This window comes from Zootoca vivipara, chromosome 14, assembly GCF_963506605.1.
Source record: "Zootoca vivipara chromosome 14, rZooViv1.1, whole genome shotgun sequence".
NCBI classification, from domain to species: Eukaryota; Metazoa; Chordata; class Lepidosauria; order Squamata; family Lacertidae; genus Zootoca; species Zootoca vivipara.
The window spans coordinates 37,567,606-37,590,199 of record NC_083289.1 but is presented as its reverse complement, the minus strand read 5'-3'; the positions used below and the strand labels follow the sequence as shown (position 1 = coordinate 37,590,199).

General features: G+C 42.9%; 1 protein-coding gene across 6 annotated transcripts in view; it reads right to left on the bottom strand.

Annotated features, from left to right (window-relative positions):
* The window catches only part of TBC1D24 (TBC1 domain family member 24), a 37,070-nt gene extending 19,258 nt beyond the window's left edge, over positions 1 to 17,812 (bottom strand). For 3 of the 6 annotated variants that reach the window (XR_009558521.1, XM_035131461.2, XM_060282413.1), the window contains exons 1-2: positions 17,688 to 17,812; positions 1,588 to 2,622 (exon numbers count right to left, since the gene is read on the bottom strand). Coding sequence is in view for 5 of the 6 variants with exons in the window: in XM_035131461.2 (XP_034987352.1) it covers positions 1,588 to 2,546 (959 nt within the window). In the remaining variant the exon portion in view is untranslated. Of the gene's footprint in view, positions 1 to 1,587; positions 2,623 to 17,548; positions 17,625 to 17,687 lie in introns of those variants that run through there. The other 3 variants (XM_035131460.2, XM_035131464.2, XM_035131458.2) reach the window with 3 other exon arrangements.
* Between the last annotated feature and the right edge of the window lie 4,782 nt (positions 17,813 to 22,594).

Below are 22,594 nucleotides of genomic sequence, written 5' to 3'. Positions count from 1 at the left end.
GAGAAACATTTCCGTGGGCTTCTTAACTTCTGTGGACAAGTTTGCATGTACCTGGATTCAAACTATTGTGCAGCTGAAAGAGACTTCATTGCATTTTCTATGCAGCCACTGAGTTGCCCTAGCGGTAGAGAGGAAATGCAGCTTCTAATCCACAAGCATCTACCCATGGTCTTGCTGCAGATGGATCAAAATCACTGTTCCAAGGGTAGTGTGACAAACTTACAGAAATAACCACCAGGAACTCAGGTTTTTTTTACCCAAGCTGTCCTTACTATGGTTCAGCTTATAAAAGGCATTCCCCTCAAAGTCCTTTATTCCAATCAGAGCCAAGTTAACCCACCTCTCTAGCAAGGCAGTACTACTGTGGGATTAATTTTATTTCTTGTTTTACTCAGCAACTTAGATTATATGAAGTCTGAGGAACAACATACTTGTTTTGTGTCCCAAGGAAAATCATGTGTTACACACAAATACATGTCATAAAATCATTTTAATTTTTAATGAAAAGTAGCCTTAGGAGGCTATTGAAGACCGGCAGAAGGGAACAGGGTGTGTTACCCTTTTCTCTCTAGCTGTTTTATGTTCAAAATCATCCATCTGAGCTACTACAGAAACATCTGGAACCATGTGGAAAAGAAAGCAGCAGAAGGCAATTTTGAGCAAACAACAAGTAAAAGAGGGGGCAGGAGAGGAATGATAAGGCAACTTCCAGCACTCAAAAATCCAATCTCCTAAGGCTTTTTTAAATTGAAAATCAGAAACGCTTGTGTTTTGCTACATCCAGCATGCCTTCTGTAGGTCTGATTCTGAAACAGAAGTTAAGCATCTCTCTCAAAACCTAACAGCTCTGGCTACCTTTGCCTTTACTTGTCTTCTGAGCCTCTATTCATTATAAAAAATGTACCTCACCTTTCTATTATTTTTAAGATGCTCAAGGCATCAAGTAGGCCAAGTAGGCCATCACAATTCCATCATCAACAAAAAGAAAATTAAAGAGGGGAAAAGTAACTCGCAACTGAGCAGGTCAAAAACATATTGCAAGAAGAATGCCTTTTATCAAAATGTTGGAATGCCACAGGGGGATGAGTACAAAACAAGCACACAAACACACCCTGATTCTATAATCTAGATTCTATAATCTAGTTCTATAATCTAGGTGCGGCATCAGAAAAGGATATCTCCTTCTTCTCCCATTAGTAGTTAAGGTTTACAAAAGCAGAGTAGACCCTCTTCAGATCTTAATGAAGGGGGCAACTTCATATGGGATGTCACAGTCTCTTAGATTATTTTAAGACATAATCTATTTAGAGTTTTAAAAAATCATGACTAGTGTTTGAATTAAGCCTTGAAAGAGCTCCACCACTATGGTCCTTGTGAAAAATTAAAGTTCTTGAAAAGCCCAATTATCAGAAGCTGAAAAAGCAAACATACGCATGTAACTATTCGGTTAAGTTGGTACAGTCTCTACACTTTTCCATTGAGCACCCACATTATTCTGCTTTTGCAACAATATCCACTTCCCATGTAAGTCAAGAGCATTACTAGAGGAGAGGGAAAGCCTCTGGAGTATGAATGAATCCCTTTTACCTCTTCTGTTTGACGGTTATCCCTTTCTGCTGAAGAGCCTTCTCATTGGCCATCTGCAAAAGCTGGATCTCCTTCCGCGAAAAGAGCCGAATTGCAAAAGCTTTCTCTAGCAATTTCTCAGGAGACACTGACTTTGCAATATCCCTAACGAAAGCTCGGATGTCCTGCTGAACGTTGTCTGACTCCATAGTCTGCCCAACCCGGACTTTATGAAAGAATTTGAGAAGAGCTAATGCAACACGGTATAGAACCTTGTAGCCCTCTACCAAGAATACATCAAAGACCCGTGCAACATAAATCAGAGGCAGTTCTCCAAAAAGCCACCGTTGCCAGTCTGAATATACTTCTAGCACATCCTCAGAAACTGCTACCATCAGCTTGTGGGCCGCCTGACAGTATTTGTTAACCAGATCGCCAAAAGTCATGCAAGATGACTCAAAAGCCAAGAACGTCTGATCAATGAAGTGCTTGGAGGGATCGTTGCAGGCAAGGATGCGACAGACCTTCTCAAAGCACTCTGCTTCATCCCTACTGTAATGGAGGAGAAGTGCTACCACTGAAGGCAGAGCTGGGCAGAATGATATGTCCGGGAACTGGCTTGCAATGCATGAAATTATCTTCCTGACTGCCACAATGCCTTCTGCATTCAGGCAGTAAGTGGGAACAAGGCTGTTGTCCAAAAATTCTGGAAGCGGAAGACTGCTGCTGTTACGTTTGCCAGCAATTTTCACCACAATGTCCCGGTAGACGTGGGCATCTGGAGTCACTGTGCGGCAAGGGATATCATTAATCAGTTTGTGGTACACTTTGGCTCTTAAAGAGTGGTTTTTGGCCCAATATCCCTGGCGAGCCAGTTGCTTCAGGTCCTGAAATTCTGTGCTGGTCAGTTCCTTTGCATCCTGGTCCTGGATTGTAGAATCCATTTTATCCCAGTCTATAAAGCGGCTATATTCACCCATAGCTATTAAGATAGTCTTTGCAGAATGACATAAAAGCAAGTATCTTATCTGGCCCTTGGAGCACGTTCACTTTTTCCTGGAAAAGAACAAAGCACACAACAGGTTATGGGTACTTTCATGTCAAGAACACATAAATTCTTCCTAGCGTGTCCTTTAGGTTTGTGCTATTGGCAGTGGAGTGCAAGTTCCAGACTGCCTGCAAAGGGGCTTCACTCAGGTAATTAATGGCTTATTACTTTTAAACTGGTGTATTTCCCTCCTCGGTTCGTTAACCTTTTCTATCTGCGCAATACACTGTGCTGTCGCTGAAAACTGTAGTAAACTGAGCTGAAGAATAATTTGCCTCAAACATTCCTATCCAGCACATCTTACTTATATGGTACCAGAAAGCAGGGAAGTGGGAGAAAATTATACAGGACATCAGAAAATAAAGATGCAAATGTAGGTTATTGCCATATCAGAATCCTCTGTCTTTTGAGGAAGGATTTGCCACAGGAGACTACATTATCAAGCTTTTGGGAAATGTAATAATAATAATAATAATAATAATAATATTTATACCCCGCCCATCAGGCCGGGTTCCCCCAGCCACTCTGGGTGGCTTCCAACAAAATATTAAAATACAGAAATTCATCAAACATTAAAAGCTTCCCTAAACAGGGCTGCCTTGGGATGCCTTCTAAAGGTCTGGTAATTGTTGTTCTCTTTATTTATTAAAATAAATAAATAAATAAATAAATAATAATAATAATAATAATAATAATGGCTTCGTGAACATAGTAGGTCATAGGCAGGAAGGGATTTTACTAGCTGTAGCCAAATAAAAGCAGGAATCCTGTAGTACCTTAAAGACTAACTAATTAATGCCATAATAAATTAGTCTTTCAAGTGCCACAGGACTCTGGTTCTTTTTGCTGAACAAACAGGGCTAATCCTCTGGAAGATACAGCCTAACAAGTCAGGTTAACATAAGCCTGTACAACACTTGGAAGAGCAGGAGTCTAACAACAAAGTCAAGGATGTACGTTCAACATGCACATAGTTAGTCTGTCTGTGGAATGGCAATAAATTGTTTAGTTCCAAAGTTTAAGCAGCAGCTTTCCAATAGGAAAGCAAATTTGCTTTTGTAAGCAGAGCTTTGGAAATTCAGTATTGGCTGTTGCATTATGTGCTATGATGGACTTAATAAAGACAAGTTAAGTGGTCCTCCATCACTTAAAAACCAGATAGCTTTAAGAAATTAAGTGTCTATCAATATGTTTTCTATAACGGGTTACACTAATGCTTGAAATACTGGCTCATGTGCCAAGAGTGGTTGTCTCACTTCTGTTAAAATTCTGAACCTTTGCCTACTCTAAGGAAAACACGCTTATAAATACTGCGTATAAATAGGCATGGCAATGAGGGCAAGAGTCCTTGTCCAGTTAAATCTAGGTCTTGGTTGAATATTAATCTGGATATCTGAGATTCCACATTAGTCTCAAAATTAGCATGGTGTCAGATCAAAGGCTATAGCCAATGTTAGTCCTACTCACGGGTAGACCTATTAAAATTTATGACCTAACTCAGGCACATTAATTTCAGTTATTCTACTCTGATACAACCCATGTCTTTAGGAAGCCCTATGCAGGTATGGTTTCAAACTATATCAGGCACATGAAGCGAATCAGAACTGCATCACACATTACCTGCAACATTCAATGATGGGTATATATAGAATATCACTAATCTGTTGCTTTGCTGGACTAAAACACCAGTATTACTGTCCATGCTGGCCAAGGCTGATGATATTTGAATTCCAACTTCTAGAGGGCCACAGGTTAGCCACTTTTATGATACATGGTTAAAGGTCTACAAGTGGGAACTGTTGCAGCATAGAGTTCTTCTGTTTAGAATTCCAGCCAGCCATGCCCTTTTCCAGAACACTCCATTCTATTCCCCCCAAATACCCCATCAGTATTTTTCAAAAATATCTCCTCACCCCCTTAAATATTGTTTCCTTTTTTAAAAAAAATACTTCTACAAATCTAAGCCTGCCAATTTCTCCTGCTTGCCAGAGTTGGTGCCATTTTGGCTATGAAAGGATCCACTCAGAAGATGAGTTTACTATTAGTATACAAGTTGCAATCAAAATTTCCTCTTTGGTAGAGTTCCCTTTTCTCCTGCTTCAACATCAACAGATCAACCTGCTTGTATATTCCAGTTAAGTATACAGGTTTACAGCAGAGCGCATAGGTGAAAATCACAGCTGTTGCCCTCGAACATTTGGTTATTTTTATCAGGCTTGAAAATAGCAGCCACCTTAAAGACAATTCATCTATTTATGGCATGAGCTTCTGTACCTTTTGAAATCTCAGTGTCTGTGCTCCGCAAAATATATTCGTTTTAAAATATGCACAAAGAGTTTGACCAAAAAGCAGAACTGAGAAAAACAAAAGTAAAACCCCTGCAAATGAGAGACAGTTTGGATTTAATGGCAGAAGCCAGTTTCCAGCATTGCTGGTTACCAACAGGTTCATTTTTTGCTGAGACTAGAAGTGTCACTGTTGTTTTTAAAAAGGGGCTGGGATTAGGAGGCGGAATGGGAAATAATTAGTATTTTAGTCCACTGTTATGGATTAACCAACAGGGATTAAGTGTTCCTGGTAAGGTTGTTTTGAGTCACACCCCTGATTTGGTCAGATTCCCAACTGCAGACTGCTGCCTCTTTAGTAGCAACTCTCCACAACACTTTCTGCAGAACTGTGAACCCCACAGCCCCTATTCCAAAAAAAGCAAAAAGCTATTTTCTATGAAGAAATCCAGGTGCTGTAACTCGATTAAATAATGCAATACTGGTGATTGTGTCATGTAAATTAATCTTGTTAGTCACAGGGAGGCACAAAGAACTATGATGCTCTGGTCTCTATCAGTCGTCAGATCTGAATGGATGGGAATCTGATCCTCCACAACTGGCCTGTCTATACAGCTGAGCTGAGCCACTTCTTTTATTAGTCTGAGAAAATCTTCTCCCTCTTGGCTTTTGAGATTGCATCAGCCACAGCACCCACTTTCTGGTCTACCGTTGCAACATTAAGGGCTAGAAATTTGCTGAGAAAGAAGCCGAGATAATTTTGCTGGATGAAACCAAGGTCCAGCTAGACAGCATTTTGTTTTGCTTCCCAGAGAGATCTAAACAGCCCTGCTTCTACACAGCAATATTTGAGCTCTGTACATAGAAGTATCATTTAGCTATTAAAGTGAGTAGCTGTAGACTTAAACACAGATTCGGCCATGGCAGAAGGGTCTGATAAAAAGCCAGGATAGGCACAAGCTTTTGAGCAACCTGCACACAAACCCTTTGCTCTCACTTGACTCTTCTCTTTGCCTGCTAATGTAAACAGACCAGGAAGGCTCAGTTAATCTTACCTATTGCTTACAGGAACTATGGTTAATAGTTTCCAACTAAGTCAGGATATAGAGGCCAATTGTGGTTTCTATAGTAGCAAGCTACAGAAGAAGGGAAGAGATGAAACCTTGATTTGAGCTCTTACCTGTAGTCCACCAGCTCTTACCTGGTGAATAAGAATTATCGCTGTCAACCAAGTTTTTATAAAAAGTCAGATCTTTAATTCATTTTGGGTCATATACACCTAATGTAGGTGCAAATATTTGGCTAATAACTTGTAGATTTATTTGGAAGGGCAACATACCTTCTTTGGTTTGATTAAGAAGAGCAGGCCACTTTGCATTCCCCCAGAGCGCTCAATCAAGAGCTGTGTTGACATTTTATACAGTCAAGTCTTTGCAAGTTAGAGAATGCAGTTACCTTTTATTAGTACAAAAATACTGTAGAAGTGAAAAAGGTTAACACCCCCTCTTCCTTAATTTATGTTTTAATTCTAACATTTCTTACCATTAATGCTACAAGGACAAATATCATATTCACAAATATGGGACTAGATCCACAATACCACACAGATGCCCAAATCTTTGAATTAATGCAATGAGCAGAATGAGTGTAATGGGACCTCACTTTATACAAATAGACTTTTTCCAAAGGCTCCATTCTTTGTATCAGCTCCTCCAGATTTCTAAACAAACAAACAAACACACTTCTGTATGGTCAGCACTTGTTCAGCGATTATTTTTGTCACATTCTTGAATTGAGCAATGGATGTTACTAGTAGACAAGGTAAGGTTTGTTAAGTATCAATTTCATGGTATTTACACTGATGCCATTCCTTATGGGTATTGCTGTATTTAGAAGAGGGACCACTCTACTAGGGAAGGGCTACTGTGGGGCCAGGATGACTAAATTCCCAATGATTGTCATATTTTGTGTGTGTGTGTGGGGGGGGGTAAAGAAAAGCTCCAAGGGATTTGCAAAGCTTCAGTTTTCTTTAAACAGACATGCAGAAGTCTAGACAAGTGCAGCAACAGGAAACATTAGATTTACTGAACAATAAGACATGCATTATTGGCAAGAGAAACAATTGTCTCACCTCAGGAAATGTCTACCCCAGTGCATCTATGAGAGTTAATGAAATACTGTTTCTTTAGTGGAATTGTCCAACACTGATGCACTGAGTTCAATGGATTGCCTTAATGAGGTTAAATGGAGTTCGATCATCTCCCTGTGAATTGCCTCAGGCTTTGTGTACATCAGCATCAGCTTCTCTCACCACTTAAACTGCGACTACAGGAATGTAGATCACAGTAACTCATACTAACCTAGCCAGCGTTTCAGGTGACAATTGCTTCCTGATCAATTTTTATAATAATAATAATAATAATAATAATAATAATAATAATAATAATAATTTATTATTTATAAATTTTTACTCCGAATATATATATATAACTGGTTCACACAAGACGACGATGGGACTATAGGCTGCTGGAGAGGGCCTCATAGTCGCTTTGTTCCTCTGTGGTCCTTTTTGCTGCTGTATCATACTAAGACAATACAAGGTGTCATCCAGATTGGGACTTGTGGTTACATTTTCTGCTCACTAATAATGAGTTGTTGCAAAGAACAAACCTTGGCTGAAACTCATGGTTAGTGGGGAGAATGCTTACTCACGAGTCCTGGTTTGGATACAGTGTTCAAAACTCGCATTGTTCTAGGCATATTTAGCAACAGGGAATTTCATTACCGCAAACAGTTTCTGAGCTCTGGGTACAGTACTGCACCTAAGATTTCAGATTAAAACTGCAGAGTGGAAGGAAAGTAGGACCTTTTTCTGCCTCCCCACTTCCAGCTATTCTCTGAAGACTGGAGAAGAGACCCTCTGGGGAGGGACTAGACCATGTGAAAAATGAGCATAATATTTTAGCTGCAGTTCTTTCATTTTCAGTTTTGTATTCTTGTTATAAAAAAGTGTGCCTATACATTCCGTTGTTGCGCCCATAACCTAGGTTCAAGGTGCCATTTAGCTCCTGGCTTTCATATCTCAGTTTCTAACACTGTTTGGATGATACACTAAGCCAAACCTTGGCTTAGCTTGGCGTGGCAGCAAGGAAGACCAAGGAAAAGCAGAGCTTGTGTGAGGTCCTCCCTGGGAGCAAACATGTTTACATGGTCTTGCTAAGCCAACAAGTGTGTTGTGTGAATCAGGCCAGAGTGTTATTGCAATGAGAAAGGCAACTGAAGCACTTTCTTTGATAACAATACCATATAAATGAACCCAACAATTACTTCAACTTCATTTTTGACAAAGCCCAAATACCAGCATTTCTAGATCAAATACAATCAAGAGCACTACAACATACTGTAGTGAGGAACAACTATCCAAACACAGTAGCTACTTGTGCTACCTCCTCCATTTAGGGATTATTTCTGAAGACAGATGAAATTGCATTTTTCTGTTGTGGGTATGAGAATCAGAGGTAGGGTAGGGAGTACATATGTCCATTGTGGACTATCAGAACCCAGTGTCTTACTCCATTCTGAGAGAACTCCGCTGCCCTGGAAATCAGACCCTAGGAGAAACCAGAAATCCAATCTGAAAACCATGTTAGTACTAAATGTAGTTAAATAAAGAAAAGCATAATTGTGTGACTGGCAGATGTGGCATGCCACATCTAACCCCTCACTCTGCCTTCTATGAAGAGTTCATGAATCAAGTCTTGTAACCACACAGCTAACTCAAGAGCTGCAAATAGAGCGGCGTTAAAAACCCGCATTAAGATTCTTCAACTCTTTGTAATGAGTGTTAGAGATTACTATACGCATTTAATTTCAGCTGGCTGTGCAAAACCACCAGGAGCTAAATAGTTCTCCAGAGATCCAGACAAATAATTGGTGTTGGGGAAAGAGAAGGTTTTGTGACTAAGGGAAAGATGGAATGGCATTTCCAAAAACCACTCAGCATTGCTTGAGCAGCACAGATGTGATATAAATACCACCCAATCAAAAGCAGAAGTGCTGTTAAGAAACAGAAGGATTCAAACATCAGCAGTTTCCTTGGCTTACAGATGAACCCTGTGTTAAGCTTACATTTCCAAATGCAACAAAAATGGCCCAATAGCCACAATAACCTTGGAACAGTGCTCAGTACTTCACTATTATCTTGTGTCTATTTAATTACCAGATTAAATATATCACATAAGACTATCTTTGGTGTGTCAGAAACCAGTCCATCTAGTGTATGTATGTATGTATGTATGTGTGTGTGATTTCATAGTTGTGTATATCAGATACTACAGGAAAAGAGCTTTTAACAGTTGTATACTATCATCATACTATTAGGAAGCAGGGGGGGGAGAGGACAGATTTGGTTTATTCTCCTTTTAAAACTTTTATTCATGCAATTTTAACAGCTTTTATACACACATCTCTTTTCCCAAGACTTCACAATCCATATCTCTGTGGCATTCTAGGGAAATCTTGATCTCCTGCATATCCTGATGTTTCACCCATAATCATTTCAAGTCTTCCCTTTTTTGATGTTATCTACTGCTCATATGCTAACTCCTACTTGTACCGTAGGTTAAATTGTGTATTGTGACCTCTAAGATAATCTCCAAAACAACTCCACTCTTCTCTTCTCTTTAACTCATCCTTATTCCTTAGTTTTGCTGTCATGGTTACTAATTCTATGTATTCTATCTATTTGTTATGGCGAATTTCCTCCGTGGCTATCTCTTCTTCTTTCCATTTTCCCCCCCAAATACTATTTTAGTTGCAGCAGTCACGTACAGAAAGCTATTGAGTGCCTTTTTTGGAATGTCATCACCTATTATCCCTAATGGAAAGGCCTCTGGTCTTTTGGGAAATGTGAGCTTTAGAATCTTTTTTAATTCTGTGTGGATCATTTCCCAATAATATCTAGGGCAGGGGTCCCCAGACTTACCAGGCTTTGGGCCGGTTCTCACCGCGCCGATCGCGTGGCGGGCTGGAGGGTGGGGGAGCGCGCGCCCGTGCGCATGCGCACGGGCGCTTACTGGCGTGGCGGCGCACTTCCAGGTCGGAAAAAGCGCTGGAAATCGTTTGTGCGCATGCGTATGGGCCTCCCCCGACCCGGAAGTGCACCAGAAATGACCTCTTCTGGGTCGGGAGAGGCCCATACGCATGCGCACAAAGGATTTCCGGCGCTTTTTTCTGACCTGGAAGAGCTGCGCGCTGTAAGAGCGGGCGGCGACGACGAGGGTCGTCGCGGGCCGAATTGGCAGGCCAATTGGGTCGCATCCGGCCCCCGGGCCGTAGTTTGGGGACCCCTGATCTAGGGTATTTACACAACCACCACATATGAATCAGGATTCCCTTTACCTCGTGGCACTTCCAACATAAATTAGACCCTTTTTAATTTTCACTATTTGCTCAGTTTATTCTACATTTGTGGTACCTGCATATCTCCTGGCAGGCTCTACAGTAAATTGGGGCAAGGGAATAAGAACACACACACAGTGCTTTACATCTGAGGGGTTTTTTAAAGTACCGCTTTCCACACATCTAACTGCTCATATATACTAGACCAGGGTTTCCCAAACTTGGGTGTCCAGCTGTTTTTGGACTACAACTCCCATCATACCGGTACCTAGCTAGCAGAACAAGTGGTCATGGATAATGGGATTTGTAGTCCAAAAACAGCTGGTAGACTCTAGCCCACCAAAGCCTACACCATAATAAATATTCTAGTCTTTAAAATGCCAAAATATACTTGGTTTTTGTTGCAACATGCCAGACTAACACATCTAGTGACTGAAAAATGTTTATCCTTTCAAAATACAGAAGAGAACATCTAGGCATATTCACCTGTAAAATTTGCGCTTAGATCTCATTTAAAACATGCATGCTGCCACCTTGCATATTTTAAAAAAAGAACTCACTTGGATAATTTTGCACCTTCATTGTCCAAAAATCAGTGTGACGGAGAACTTGACCAAAAGACCAGGTGAATGGCTATTTATTAGATTCCCTTCTTCAGATTAGGTCACAGTAGTAGTTTGCTTTATGTATAAGAGGTCTGAAAACAATTTCCCATGTAAGTTAAGGGCTTTGTTGAAATGTGGAACATGACTATTGATCTGTCCAGTTGTTGGATTCCATTGTTCCATGAGTTCATTTATAAATTGACAATAGTGCCCTGGATAGACTTCAGGAGATAAAACCTACGACTCCTTGTATCTTAACAGTCCCTCAGTGCCATAAGATACAGTAAGGCCAAGCACTGGAAATGTGGAAGCATACCACTGTGACCTTGTGTTCTGCATATTCACAGTAATCCAAGCAGAGTATGCGTGGGCAATAATCACACACTAATGAGCACTTGTGTAGTATAGTGACCAAGAGCACAAACCAGAAGTCCTGTTCAAATCTCTATCTATTCAAGAACACACTGAGTGTAGGCAAACCACCACTGCTTATTCCCAGTTTGTGAAAATATTTCTGTTTTCTTGGGTTGGTTCTCAAGCTCTGTGAAAGCATTCACAGATTAAGTGAATCGCTGCAATGAAATCTAGTTTGTACAGCAAACACAGAAGGGAGAGGAGTGTATGAGCCCAAGGCTTGTGCTTGTAAGAAACCATTATTTTGGTTATATCTGAAGCAGGCAAAGACTTTGAATTTCAGCTCACTGCATTTCATGAACCAACACCAACCTACAGAAGTCAACAGAAACCCTTTCTTTTGTGGAAATTTTTTAAAGAAATTGAGGACCATCAAGATCCTCAATTTCTACAACCTACTCCAGACACTGGTGAACCCAATGCCAGGTGTAAGGAAGCCAAGTATTTTTTCCACCTCAACTGTGTATATGATTGAAGTGATTTTTTTTTTTGGGGGGGTGTCTAAGTGCCCATCATTGTAAGCAGTGCTGTATGCATAGAGATAGACTTGCCTACTACAGAGACTGGGGCACATGGAGATTCTGCAATATTTTTCACACGGAAAAATGTCGACTCCCCACATTCAGTCCCAGTTGAAGGTGGTTAGACAAGTTGCTAAATTTCCCCTCTGCAATATTTCATTTGTGCCCCCATCCCCACTTCATGAGTGAATGACAACTACTGCCTTGTATGGGAGAAAAGGTTGTACAAGGTCAGCACTGGAATAAAGAGTAAATCTGCCCCCTGCCCCTGGTGACCCCCAGTTACCTGGAGTGGCATTTTCATCTGTGTTCCTCCATCACACCTAGTTAACTTTTTACTTCAGAACTGAATGGAAGCCACCCTGCATCCACACAAATAGATCTTCACCTAAATACCGATAACTCTGGTTTACTCCTTTTAAAAAAACAACAACAACAGGATGTATTTCATTCACATTGTTTACAAGCTTGGAGCATCTATGCAGAATAAGTCAGAGATCGATCAATCTGCTTCTTTCATAAACAGTTGATTTGAAGAAAAACCTCATTTACTGCTTGTAAATTGAGTTTCTCACAGACTGCAACCGACTACCCACAAAAAAATCTGCCTGGTAGACTGTTTTTCTGTACCAGTAAGAACAAACAGGTGGAAAGACTAGGACAAGAGCCAAGAATTCAACAACAGCAAAAAGGAAAATATAGAGATGTGGAAAAGGATGCAAGAAATAAGTGCCTCTGATAACATAGAAACATTAGTCTAAATGTAAAGGTGCAATCTGTCTGAATTTGTTCTTAAAATCCCCAAAAGAAAATAAATAAGAGGGGCTGTATAAAGGGGAAGACTACTGGGAGTTGGATGCTGGTAGTATGCTATTACTATTATTTTTGTGGGCTTCTGATCCATTCTACACAATTGCTGTTAAGCAGTAAGAGAATGCATGCAGAAATGTCCCCAAAATAACACTACAGAATAATATACAGCAGGCTTGCCCAGCAATGCCTATAAAAATATGTAGTTTTGTGCAAGCCTTAAAAAAGAAAACATGCTTGGCAGTTAGCACTGAGCATATTTTCCTCAATCTGATGAAGTAATATGATCAAAGCAATTTGAAAATGGATGAGGAAATTCTGCTTAGTAACAAGGACATATTTATTGTCTTCTGTCATAACCAAAGCTATTAGCACTCCTTGCCCCTCATGTCCTGAAAATGATTTTTTTACAGGTTCCTTTTTGCCTCCCAGATTCCCTACTAATTTTACCCTCTATTTCCCCATAAGAGTCCCAAACCAATTTCCTCACCTCCCTGTTTTTCTCACTTAAGTTGCCAGCTGTGTACCCCCTTCCAGCCTAATATGCTTTAAAATTATTCTGTTATCTTAGCTGTACCTCCAGCTTATAAAAATATAAATCTTAAAAGTGGTCAGTTGCTGATAAGTCAACAGTCTCCCACCATACTGGGCCAGCCCACACCCACAAGTTCAGGTATCACTTGGGGTTAGTAAACACAGCAACCTCCTCCTTGCCTCTGACTCTAAAAAGAGATACTGTGATAATGTCCTGCATGTGCAGTAAAAAGAATGTCCAGTTTATTTAGGTTGTGCACAAACACACTGATTTTTAACATTAAAAAAACCCTTTAAAAAAAGTGATGATTTGGAGCTTACTACACATACATTATGGGACACGGGTGGCGCTGTGGTCTAAACCACAGAGCCTAGGGCTTGCCGATCTGAAGGTCGGTGGTTCGAATCCCTGCGACGGGGTGAGCTCCCGTTGTTCGGTTCCAGCTCCTGCCCACCTAGCAGTTCGAAAGCACATCAAAGTGCAAGTAGATAAATAGGTACCGCTCCGGTGGGAAGGTAAACCGTGTTTCCGTGCGCTGCTCTGGTTTGTCAGAAGTGGCTTAGTCATGCTGGCCACATGACCCGGAAACTGTCTGTGGACAAACGCCAGTAAAGCGAGATGAGCATGCAACCTCAGAGTCATCCGCGACTGGACCTAACAGTCAGGGGTATCTTTACCGTATACATTATGTAAGGCTGCCAGTGTGTCTACCCTTTACAAAATGGACAGAAGCTAATTCAAGCATGTTCTCACTGAAATGAAATACAGTTTGCTTAGATATGTAAATGACTGTGTGGTGCTGGTTTTCAACACTGATGCATTGCTAAAATCACAATCATAGTCCCAATCAGTTTTTTTCTGGGATTGTTTGGAAGGTGGGTTTCTCTCTCACTTTAGTTAGAAGCATCAGTTCCAAGAGCCCAGCAGCGCCAACAATAAGGCTGTCAAGTGTTTCAGGATTCAAAACTTGTTATCTTATGAAATATGATGTAAGATCTTTTTTAAAAAACATCAATACATCTTTATTTGCTGTTAAAAAAAACAACCCACAGGTTCCCTGTATGGGAAAAGAAAACCAGATAAAACTATAGCATGCATATGGAAATAGAAGTTACTACTATTGTAGTAACTGCGCGAAGCAAGGGTAGTGTGAATGCGGCTAAGGTTGCTCAATTACCAATTAAATTCAGGGCTGGGGAAAAAATCCTTTTCCCCACCCTACAGATATAGGCAAGGCTTTCATTCAGGAGTCATGAGAAAAAGTGGCCAAATTGATAACTCATGCTTGCAATCAGTCTAATTAATTACAAATTCATGAATGTTTCGGAAAACATTTTCAGGGGAACATGTATTCTGAAGTGATACAGCAAACACCGTAAGTCATTTCAGAATCCTAGGCCTGAGAGATACAGGCTTTTTTATATAATCCACAGTACAAAGAGTAGTAAAAGGGCAAGTTTTGTTTATTTAACCTATAGGATATTGGCAATTTCAAGTTGAACAGTTTAGTGCATGAGATTCATGCATCATGTGATTAAGAAAAACATAAACAGGCACTTAAACATGCCTTTAAACCTAGTTGATTGTGTTTATACAACAACCACTCTGTAACTACGAACAATTCAGGCTGCTTGCAGTATCAACATCCATTCTAGAGGTAGCAACTGCTTCACTTTAGGTCAGGCATCCCCAAACCTGACCCTCCAGATATTTTGGGACTACAACTCCCATCATCCCTAGCTAACAGGACCAGTGGTCAGGGATGATGGGAACTGTAGTCCCAAAACAACTGGAGGGCCGAGTTTGGGGATGCCTGCTTTAGGTCTTCAGCATCTGATTCCAGTTACATATTTCCCAAACTAGCAACTCCACATACACCAGACAAGCACCATTACACCTAATGTCACCAGCCATATTTTACAGCAAGAGGGTGGGTTGAAATTTCAGTGCTCACTCTGGAAAACACAGGGCTAGTCAAAAGAGAAGGCAGAAGATATAGCAAGGATGCCGATTATGTGGGTGGAGTTGTGTAAACAGATCCTCTATATAGTTATGTATTTGGGGAGTCCCACCATATCAGTGGGGCTTATTTCTAGGAGGACACCCTTCCCCTCATGCTGCAGAACCATTTTTTTGCATTTGTCTGCAAATTCAGTGTTTTAAATGTCCCATGTCAATGACAAGATTTTGTTTTTCCATCTGTAGGAATGCACAACAGAAACATCCCCACAACCACCATACATGCAAGCTGGGCCTCTAATTCAGCCCTCAATAATAATAATAATAATAATAATAATAATAACAATAATTTATTATTTGTACCCTGCCCATCTGGCTGGGTTTCCCCAGCCACTCTGGGCGGCTTCCAACCAAATATTAAAAACAATACAGCACCAAACATTAAAAACTTCCCTAAACTGGGCCGCCTTCAGTCTTTTAAAAGTAAAATAGTTGCTTATTGCCTTGACATCTGCTGGGAGGGCGTTCCACAGGGCGGGTGCCACTACCGAGAAGGCCCTCTGCCTGGTTCCCTGTAACATCACTTCTCGCAGCGAGGGAACCACCAGAAGGCCCTCGGTGCTGGATCTCAGTGTCTGGGCAGAATGATGGGGGTGGAGACGCTCCTTCAGGTATACTGGGCCGCGGCCGTTTAGGGCTTTAAAGGTCAGCACCAACACTTTGAATTGTGCTCGGAAATGTACTCAATCATCTATGGGTGGCATTCAGCTGAGTTTTACTCAGAACAGACCCACTGAAATTAAAGGCCTTAACTTAGTAATGTTTATTAATTTCAGTGGTACTACTCTGAGTAAAACTTAGTTGAACATCACCCAATACTTGTACATAACTCTGTTTGAATGGTGTTTTTTAAATTATCTCATCAATTATCAGATTTCTTCATACACTGGCCTTCATGTAATGGGCTAGGATCATAGCTGCCAAGTTATCCCTTTTTTAAAGGGATTTTCCCTTATGCTGAATAGGCTTCCTCGCGAGAAAAGGGAAAACTTGGCAGGTATGGCTAGGATGCAACACGGGGTTGTAGCCCAACCTCAAGCAGGTGCCCCAGTTGAACCACTTTTCTTGTTTCTTTGGATTTCATTTCATTTTTAAAAGAGAAGGCAAAGGGGTGCAGCAGAAATGTGGAGGTGATGAAGGAGAAAGGAGGCTAGTATAGATGAAAACAGAAAACAGGACATTACTACATCAGGAAGAGCTTTTTAACAGTAAGAGCTGTTCAACAGTGAAACAACTCCTATGAGAGGCTCTCCTTCCTTGGAGGTTTTTAAGCAGAGCTTGGATGGCCATGTACTTGAGATTCCTGCATTGCAAGGGGTTGGACTAGATGATCCCCAGAGTCACTTCCAACTCAAGGATAACGATACTATTCATTTTTTTAAAAAAAACAAGTCTTATCCCAGGCACCCCCAAACTTCGGCCCTCCAGATGTTTTGGACTACAATTCCCATCATCCCTGACCACTGGTCCTGTTAGCTAGGGATCATGGGAGTTGTAGGCCAAAACATCTGGAGGGCTGCAATTTGGGGATGCCTGTCTTATCCAGTGCTGCAGGTTGGGGCTAAGATGGTGGGTCTGGAGTGTGAAAGGGATAAATACTACTGCTTTAAGGGTCTTTCTTCCACACAATTACAAGTGACCCAATGTCTAGAAGAAAAGCTGCTGGGATTCACATCTTCTGGGGAGCTTTTCTATATTTAAAAAAAGGTCACTTAGAGGTAACCCACCTTATTCCTCCCCGGAGTTCAAAGCAAACACACTGTTCTCTCCCTGCACCCCTTTTATCCTAACAACCACCCCGTGCAGCAGGTTAAGACTGAGAACCTGTCACTGACCCCAAGGTCATCTAGTATGCTATGGGGTTGAGTGGGGTCAATCGACCCAGGAACTCCTGAATTCTACCTTGACACCGTATTAATTAACCGCACGCCACACACACAGACCCCGAATATAGACGCACAGTGGGCTCCTTGGCGGTGGCACTCTGCTCATGCTCAACGACATTGCCCCCTTTTGTGTAAACTATTCCACACACTCCACAAATCCATCATCCCTGGAAACTGGGACGGGGGAAAGAGGATGAAAAACAGAAGAGGACTTCGGCTGAAACGAAACCCTGCAAGTGAGATACCCCGCTCAGCCCCCGCCTTCCAGGGTATTCCTGTATTTCTCCCACAATAGCTGCTCTCCACAAAAAATACCGCGCTCCCACCCAACGCTAAAACGGCCGTCTCCACCTTGCCTTTGCTCCCAGCCCCCTCTCCCGGCAAGAGGTGTGGGTCGGAGGCGCCCCCCGCAGGCTGAGTGCGCCCTCGCGCCCTCCCTCCGCGTCTGGCCCCTCTTACCTCTGGCCCCACTTCAGGTATCAGCTCGTAAGACCCAGCCCGCGCAGGCGCACTTTTATACCATTCTATCTTCCTCTCCTTCCTCTCGTTCGCTCGCTCGCCCCACCTCCCCCCCCCCCCGCGTATTTTCTTTACTCACCAACCTCACAGTTCATCCATGTACACACCTCCTCCGGGAACCCTTGCGGCGGCCACGAACGGAGCAGATTATAAATAGCGGCTCGAGGCGCATGCGTAGTAAGGTCATTTCGGAGTTTAGGGCCGCGCACGAGACTTTTCGGCGCAGGAGGAGAAACCTTGGCGCGTGCCCCCGTGGCGTGCTTGCGTGCGTGCGTGCACGCTCCGCTCTGCTCCGCCGCTGCATCGCACGCTTGCAGGCTGTGGCGTTGTTTCAGCCTGCCCTGTACAGTACTGTATTTTCCTTTTTCCCGCCTTTTCCCTTTCCTCATGCAGGGCGACGACAGGAGGGCGTGGCGTGGCTTACACATTTTTAAGGAGCTCCATAGCTCCCAGCTGTTGCTCTGAGGGCGTGGCGAAGGCCGTTGAAAATATCCCTGCAGAGTTAGCTGTGTTGTTTACCCTGTTGTTTTTTATCTCCTCAGATGTATCTTAGTTGGATCTTCTTTAGTTACTATGTCTCGTTATAGGGCCTATACCTAAAAGGCGATGTATTTTTTTTTTAAACCACTTGATTATACATGTTGACATATGGAAAACAACTATATATAATTGCAAAAAATGTGAAAGCATATATCTTGAAATTTATGATTCCAAAACACCACAAATAACAGTGAAGTCCATATTTCTAAACATGTAATTGGTTGCTCATTACATGGCCTATAATATGTAAATGTAAACATTATTTTGTCAATCCAGTCTGAAACACATGGCATGCTATATCCCACATATACCCATTTTACCAGCAGTGAAATTTGCCACTTCTATATCATGTAAAATTATGTTTTAGCCCAAAAGTAATATTTTAGGCTCTAGTGACAGTAATCACGCATATTCCTCATTCTTAAATTTAAATATGACTATCATAACCAGCTGAATGGCTGCAGAGGAGCCAAAATGGCAGTTGGTCTGTTGCTGAATGTCTTCCCCCTCAGACACAACCAGGTGGAAATGGCTGCATGGCAACCCTTAATCCCAAATTGTAACCGTTACACAAATTAATCTATTCCCTGGTTTTTCCCTCCCATCCCTCTGTAGTTTATCCCATTGCCCATCTTAGACTGTGGGCAGTCCAGGGGATTTGCCCGCCAAGAGCTGCATCAGACGGTTGGGCTTTACCCTACATAGGTGGGCAGGCAGCACAGCGCAGCCCCACTTGGCTGTAGTGGGGGGGGGGCGCTCCAACAGTGTTGGTGGTTTGCCTGCCCCGGGCACTGGCAACCCACGCTACATCGCTGATGCTGTGCTGAGGATGTTTCATGCCTGCTGCATTCCAGAATACTTTCCAATGACTATGGATAGTTGTACAGTATTTTAAACACTAAGCTAGTAGAAAGCTTGCAAATATGGCTTCTCATTTGAATGTGGTATACATAAGAACATTCACAGTGCAATCCTGAGAATGGACTGGGAGCCTATCTACACAATCCATTTAAAGCAGCACCATACCGCTTTAAATAGTCATGGCTTCCCCCAAAGCCAAAGCTTCCGCCATGGCCTCCCCCCTGGGAGCTGTGGCTTGTTCAGGGTGCTGAGAGTTGTAAGGAGGCACTCGTTCCCCTTACAGAACTAGAATTTTCAGAGTGGTTTTACAATCAGTCCTGCTTGCAGGGGACTCCTGAAACCGTAGCTCTGGGTGGGGTTTTCCTAACAACTCTCAGCACTCTGAACAAACTACAGTTCCCAGGATTCTTTAGTGGAGACCATGACTGTTTAAAGTCATATGATACTGCTTTAATTGTGTAGTGCAGGTTGTTGTTGTTGTTGTTTAGTCGTTTAGTCGAGTCTGACTCTTTGTGACCCCATGGACCAGAGCACTCCTGTTTTCCACTGCCTCCCGCAGTTTGTAGTGCAGGTAAAAGGTAAAGGTAAAGGGGCCCCTGACCATCAGGACTTATTTGCAGGTGAGGATTGTAGTCTCAGTGATTCGAGGTCAGACAAACACTGAGAATGTGAGACCCCTTGTGGAGATAAGAAGGAACTACCTACTAGTGCCTGGAGAAAGATGGCATACATATCTCAATAGTGTTTAAAATATCATTAGCCTATACTGTAAGGAGAAAACAAAACTGATCCACCTGCCACAATGAAGTGGTTATTAAAATGATGGGGATGTAGTATACATGATCAAAGTTAATTACAGATCCAAGTTAACAACCTGTTGCAACGAAGTGGACTTTAATGGTTTTTAAGCACCCAGGGCCAATTTACCCCTCCTAGAGTGTCTCTCTTCTTTAAGGAATGGAAGTTCTTAAATAAGATCTTAAAGAGGCAGGGACCTGGTTCGGATCCTAGCACAACTTCTCCTTTCTGACATTTTCCTGTAAGCACATTGCCTTCTCTGGGAAGTTGAAATAGGTATGTGGAAATAGGGTAGCTGTTCATTGCTATTGTTTCTTGCTATGGAAAGCCTGAAAACTTCAGCAGTGGTAACATCAGTGATGCATCAGAAAAGACCAGAGATTGGTTCACGCTGAACGGGAAGGACAGAGTTTTAAACAAAGCATGTTCACACTCCTGTCTCAGCGACGTCTACGCTGGCTTGGTCATGCCCACAGAATGGAAGATAGCAGGATCCTTAAAGACATGCTCTATGGGGAGCTGGCTTCAGGCACCAGGCCCATTGGCAGACCAACTCTGTGTTCATGCAAATGTGACATGAAGCCTGGCAACGTCAACCCTGCTGTGTGGAAATTCCTTCCAGTCAACTGCAGTGCCTTGAGACAGACAGACAGGTCTTATATCCATAGCAGTGACCAGGGAAGGAATGATTGCTGGAAGAAACGCCATGGTGCATCTGCTGCAGCAAAACCAGATGCCTTCATCTGCCGGAGCTGCAACAAAACATGTCTCTCCCATATCGGTCCCTGCAGCCACCACAGCTACTGCTTCACCCTCAAAGACACACTTCACAATACACTTCACAATATCAAGCGGAAGAATATTATCTTCATCATTCCAGCCAGGCAAGAACATTTGGGGCAGTGAGGGGTGTGACCCAAGGAGAGCTGAGCAGGGCTGGACATCTGGCCCCTGGCCCTCAGGTTCCACACCAATGTGTTACAGGCACAATCACATAGGAAACTGCCTTATACCAAGCTAGACCATTGGCCCATCAAGCTCAACATTCTCTATGCAGACTAACAACAGCTCTATAGGGTTTCAGATTTTTGCACCATGGCCTGAAAACTTTTGTGCATAAAGCAGACCACAGAGGTACAGCTCATCATCAGCACCACCATCACACTGCCCACCATCACACTCGGCCCCGGACACACTGACCAAGTGCTTGGAAGCTGTGGCTGGGTGGCTATGTGGGAGCTGGTTGAAGTTAAATCCTTCAAAGACAGATGTCCTCTGGCTGGGTTGGGACGACATGGGGTTGGGGGGCCAACTCCCATCTCTTGTGGGGGCTCAATTAGTGCCAGCGCCTTCTGTCAAGAGTTTGGGTGTAACCTTCGATGCCTCCCTTTCCACGGAGGTGCAGGTTGCAGCCACAGCTAAGGCAGCATTTATCCATCTCCGCCGTATCAAGCAGTTGGTCCCTTACCTTTCTCGCCCTGATCTGGCCACAGTGATCCATGCGACAGTCACTTCCAGGCTTGATTATTGTAACTCGCTCTACGCTGGGCTGCCCTTGAAGCTGACCCAGAAACTCCAGTGGGTGCAGAATGCCACGGCAAGGCTCCTTATGGGGTCCCTGCTGTGGGACCACATTCATCCAGTGCTTTACCAGCTGCACTGGCTCCTGGTGGAGTACAGGATCAGATTTAAGGTGCTGGTTTTGACCTTTAAAGCCCTATGCGTCTTAGGACCCTCGTACCCACGGGACCGCCTCTCTTGGTATGCCCCGCGGAGAACATTAAGGTCCACAAATAACAACATTCTGGAGATCCCGAGCCATAAGGTGGTTAGATTGGCCTTAACTAGGGCCAGGGCCTTTTCAGTACTGGCCCCAACTTGGTGGAACGCTCTCTCACAGGAGACCAGGGCCCTGCGGGATTTGACATCTTTCCGCAGGGCCTGCAAGACAGAGCTGTTCCGCCTGGCCTTTGGGTTGGACTCAGTCTGACCCCTAATTTCCCCCCCTCCCTATGGTTTTGATTTGGGCTATTTTAAATATGAGGCTGCATTTTTAAAATTTTAAACTTAAGTTGCATCTTAACCTGTACTTTAATTAATTGTTTTTTTTCTTTTATGTCTTATTGTAATTTTACTGTGTCAGCCGCCCTGAGCCCGGCTTTGACTGGGGAGGGCGGGGTATAAATAAAGATTTATTATTATTATTATTATTATTATTATTGATATTGATATTGTTATTGTTATTATTATCATCTAGACTTTACGTTACAGGCTGGAATGAAAAAGGATTTCTAAATGCTGGTGCGTCCTGTGGATTGAATACAGTAATACATTCCTCCTCCACCCTTGCCGCTGCCCAACGTCCTCTCCTCTCCCTGACCCCTCCCCTTCAGCTCTCGCTATACAATTGCTGAGAGGGGTGGGGCATAGCCCAAACTCCATTGTTGCTCTTGGCCAGCCTTTAACAAGGCTCCTTCCAGAAAGTGTGGTATGAATAATTGCCCAATTAACCGAAGGGACTTCCAGATGTGTGTGCTGCCTTCATACTAATGCAGACCACCAACCCATGTGCCTGATGTCCCAGAAAGCCTTCGAGATGGGCAAGGTGGGGGAGGAGGAGAGAGGGAAGAGCAGGCCTTGGGTAGGGCCAGCAGGGCCACAGACATACAGAGAACCACCCCTCCCTTTCAAGGGGAAATGGCTTGTTTAATGACCCAAAGGAGAATGGATTTTCGCCCATTCTGCCAGCTGAAGGTGAAGTGTGCCAAAAAAGCGAAGCGAGCCGAG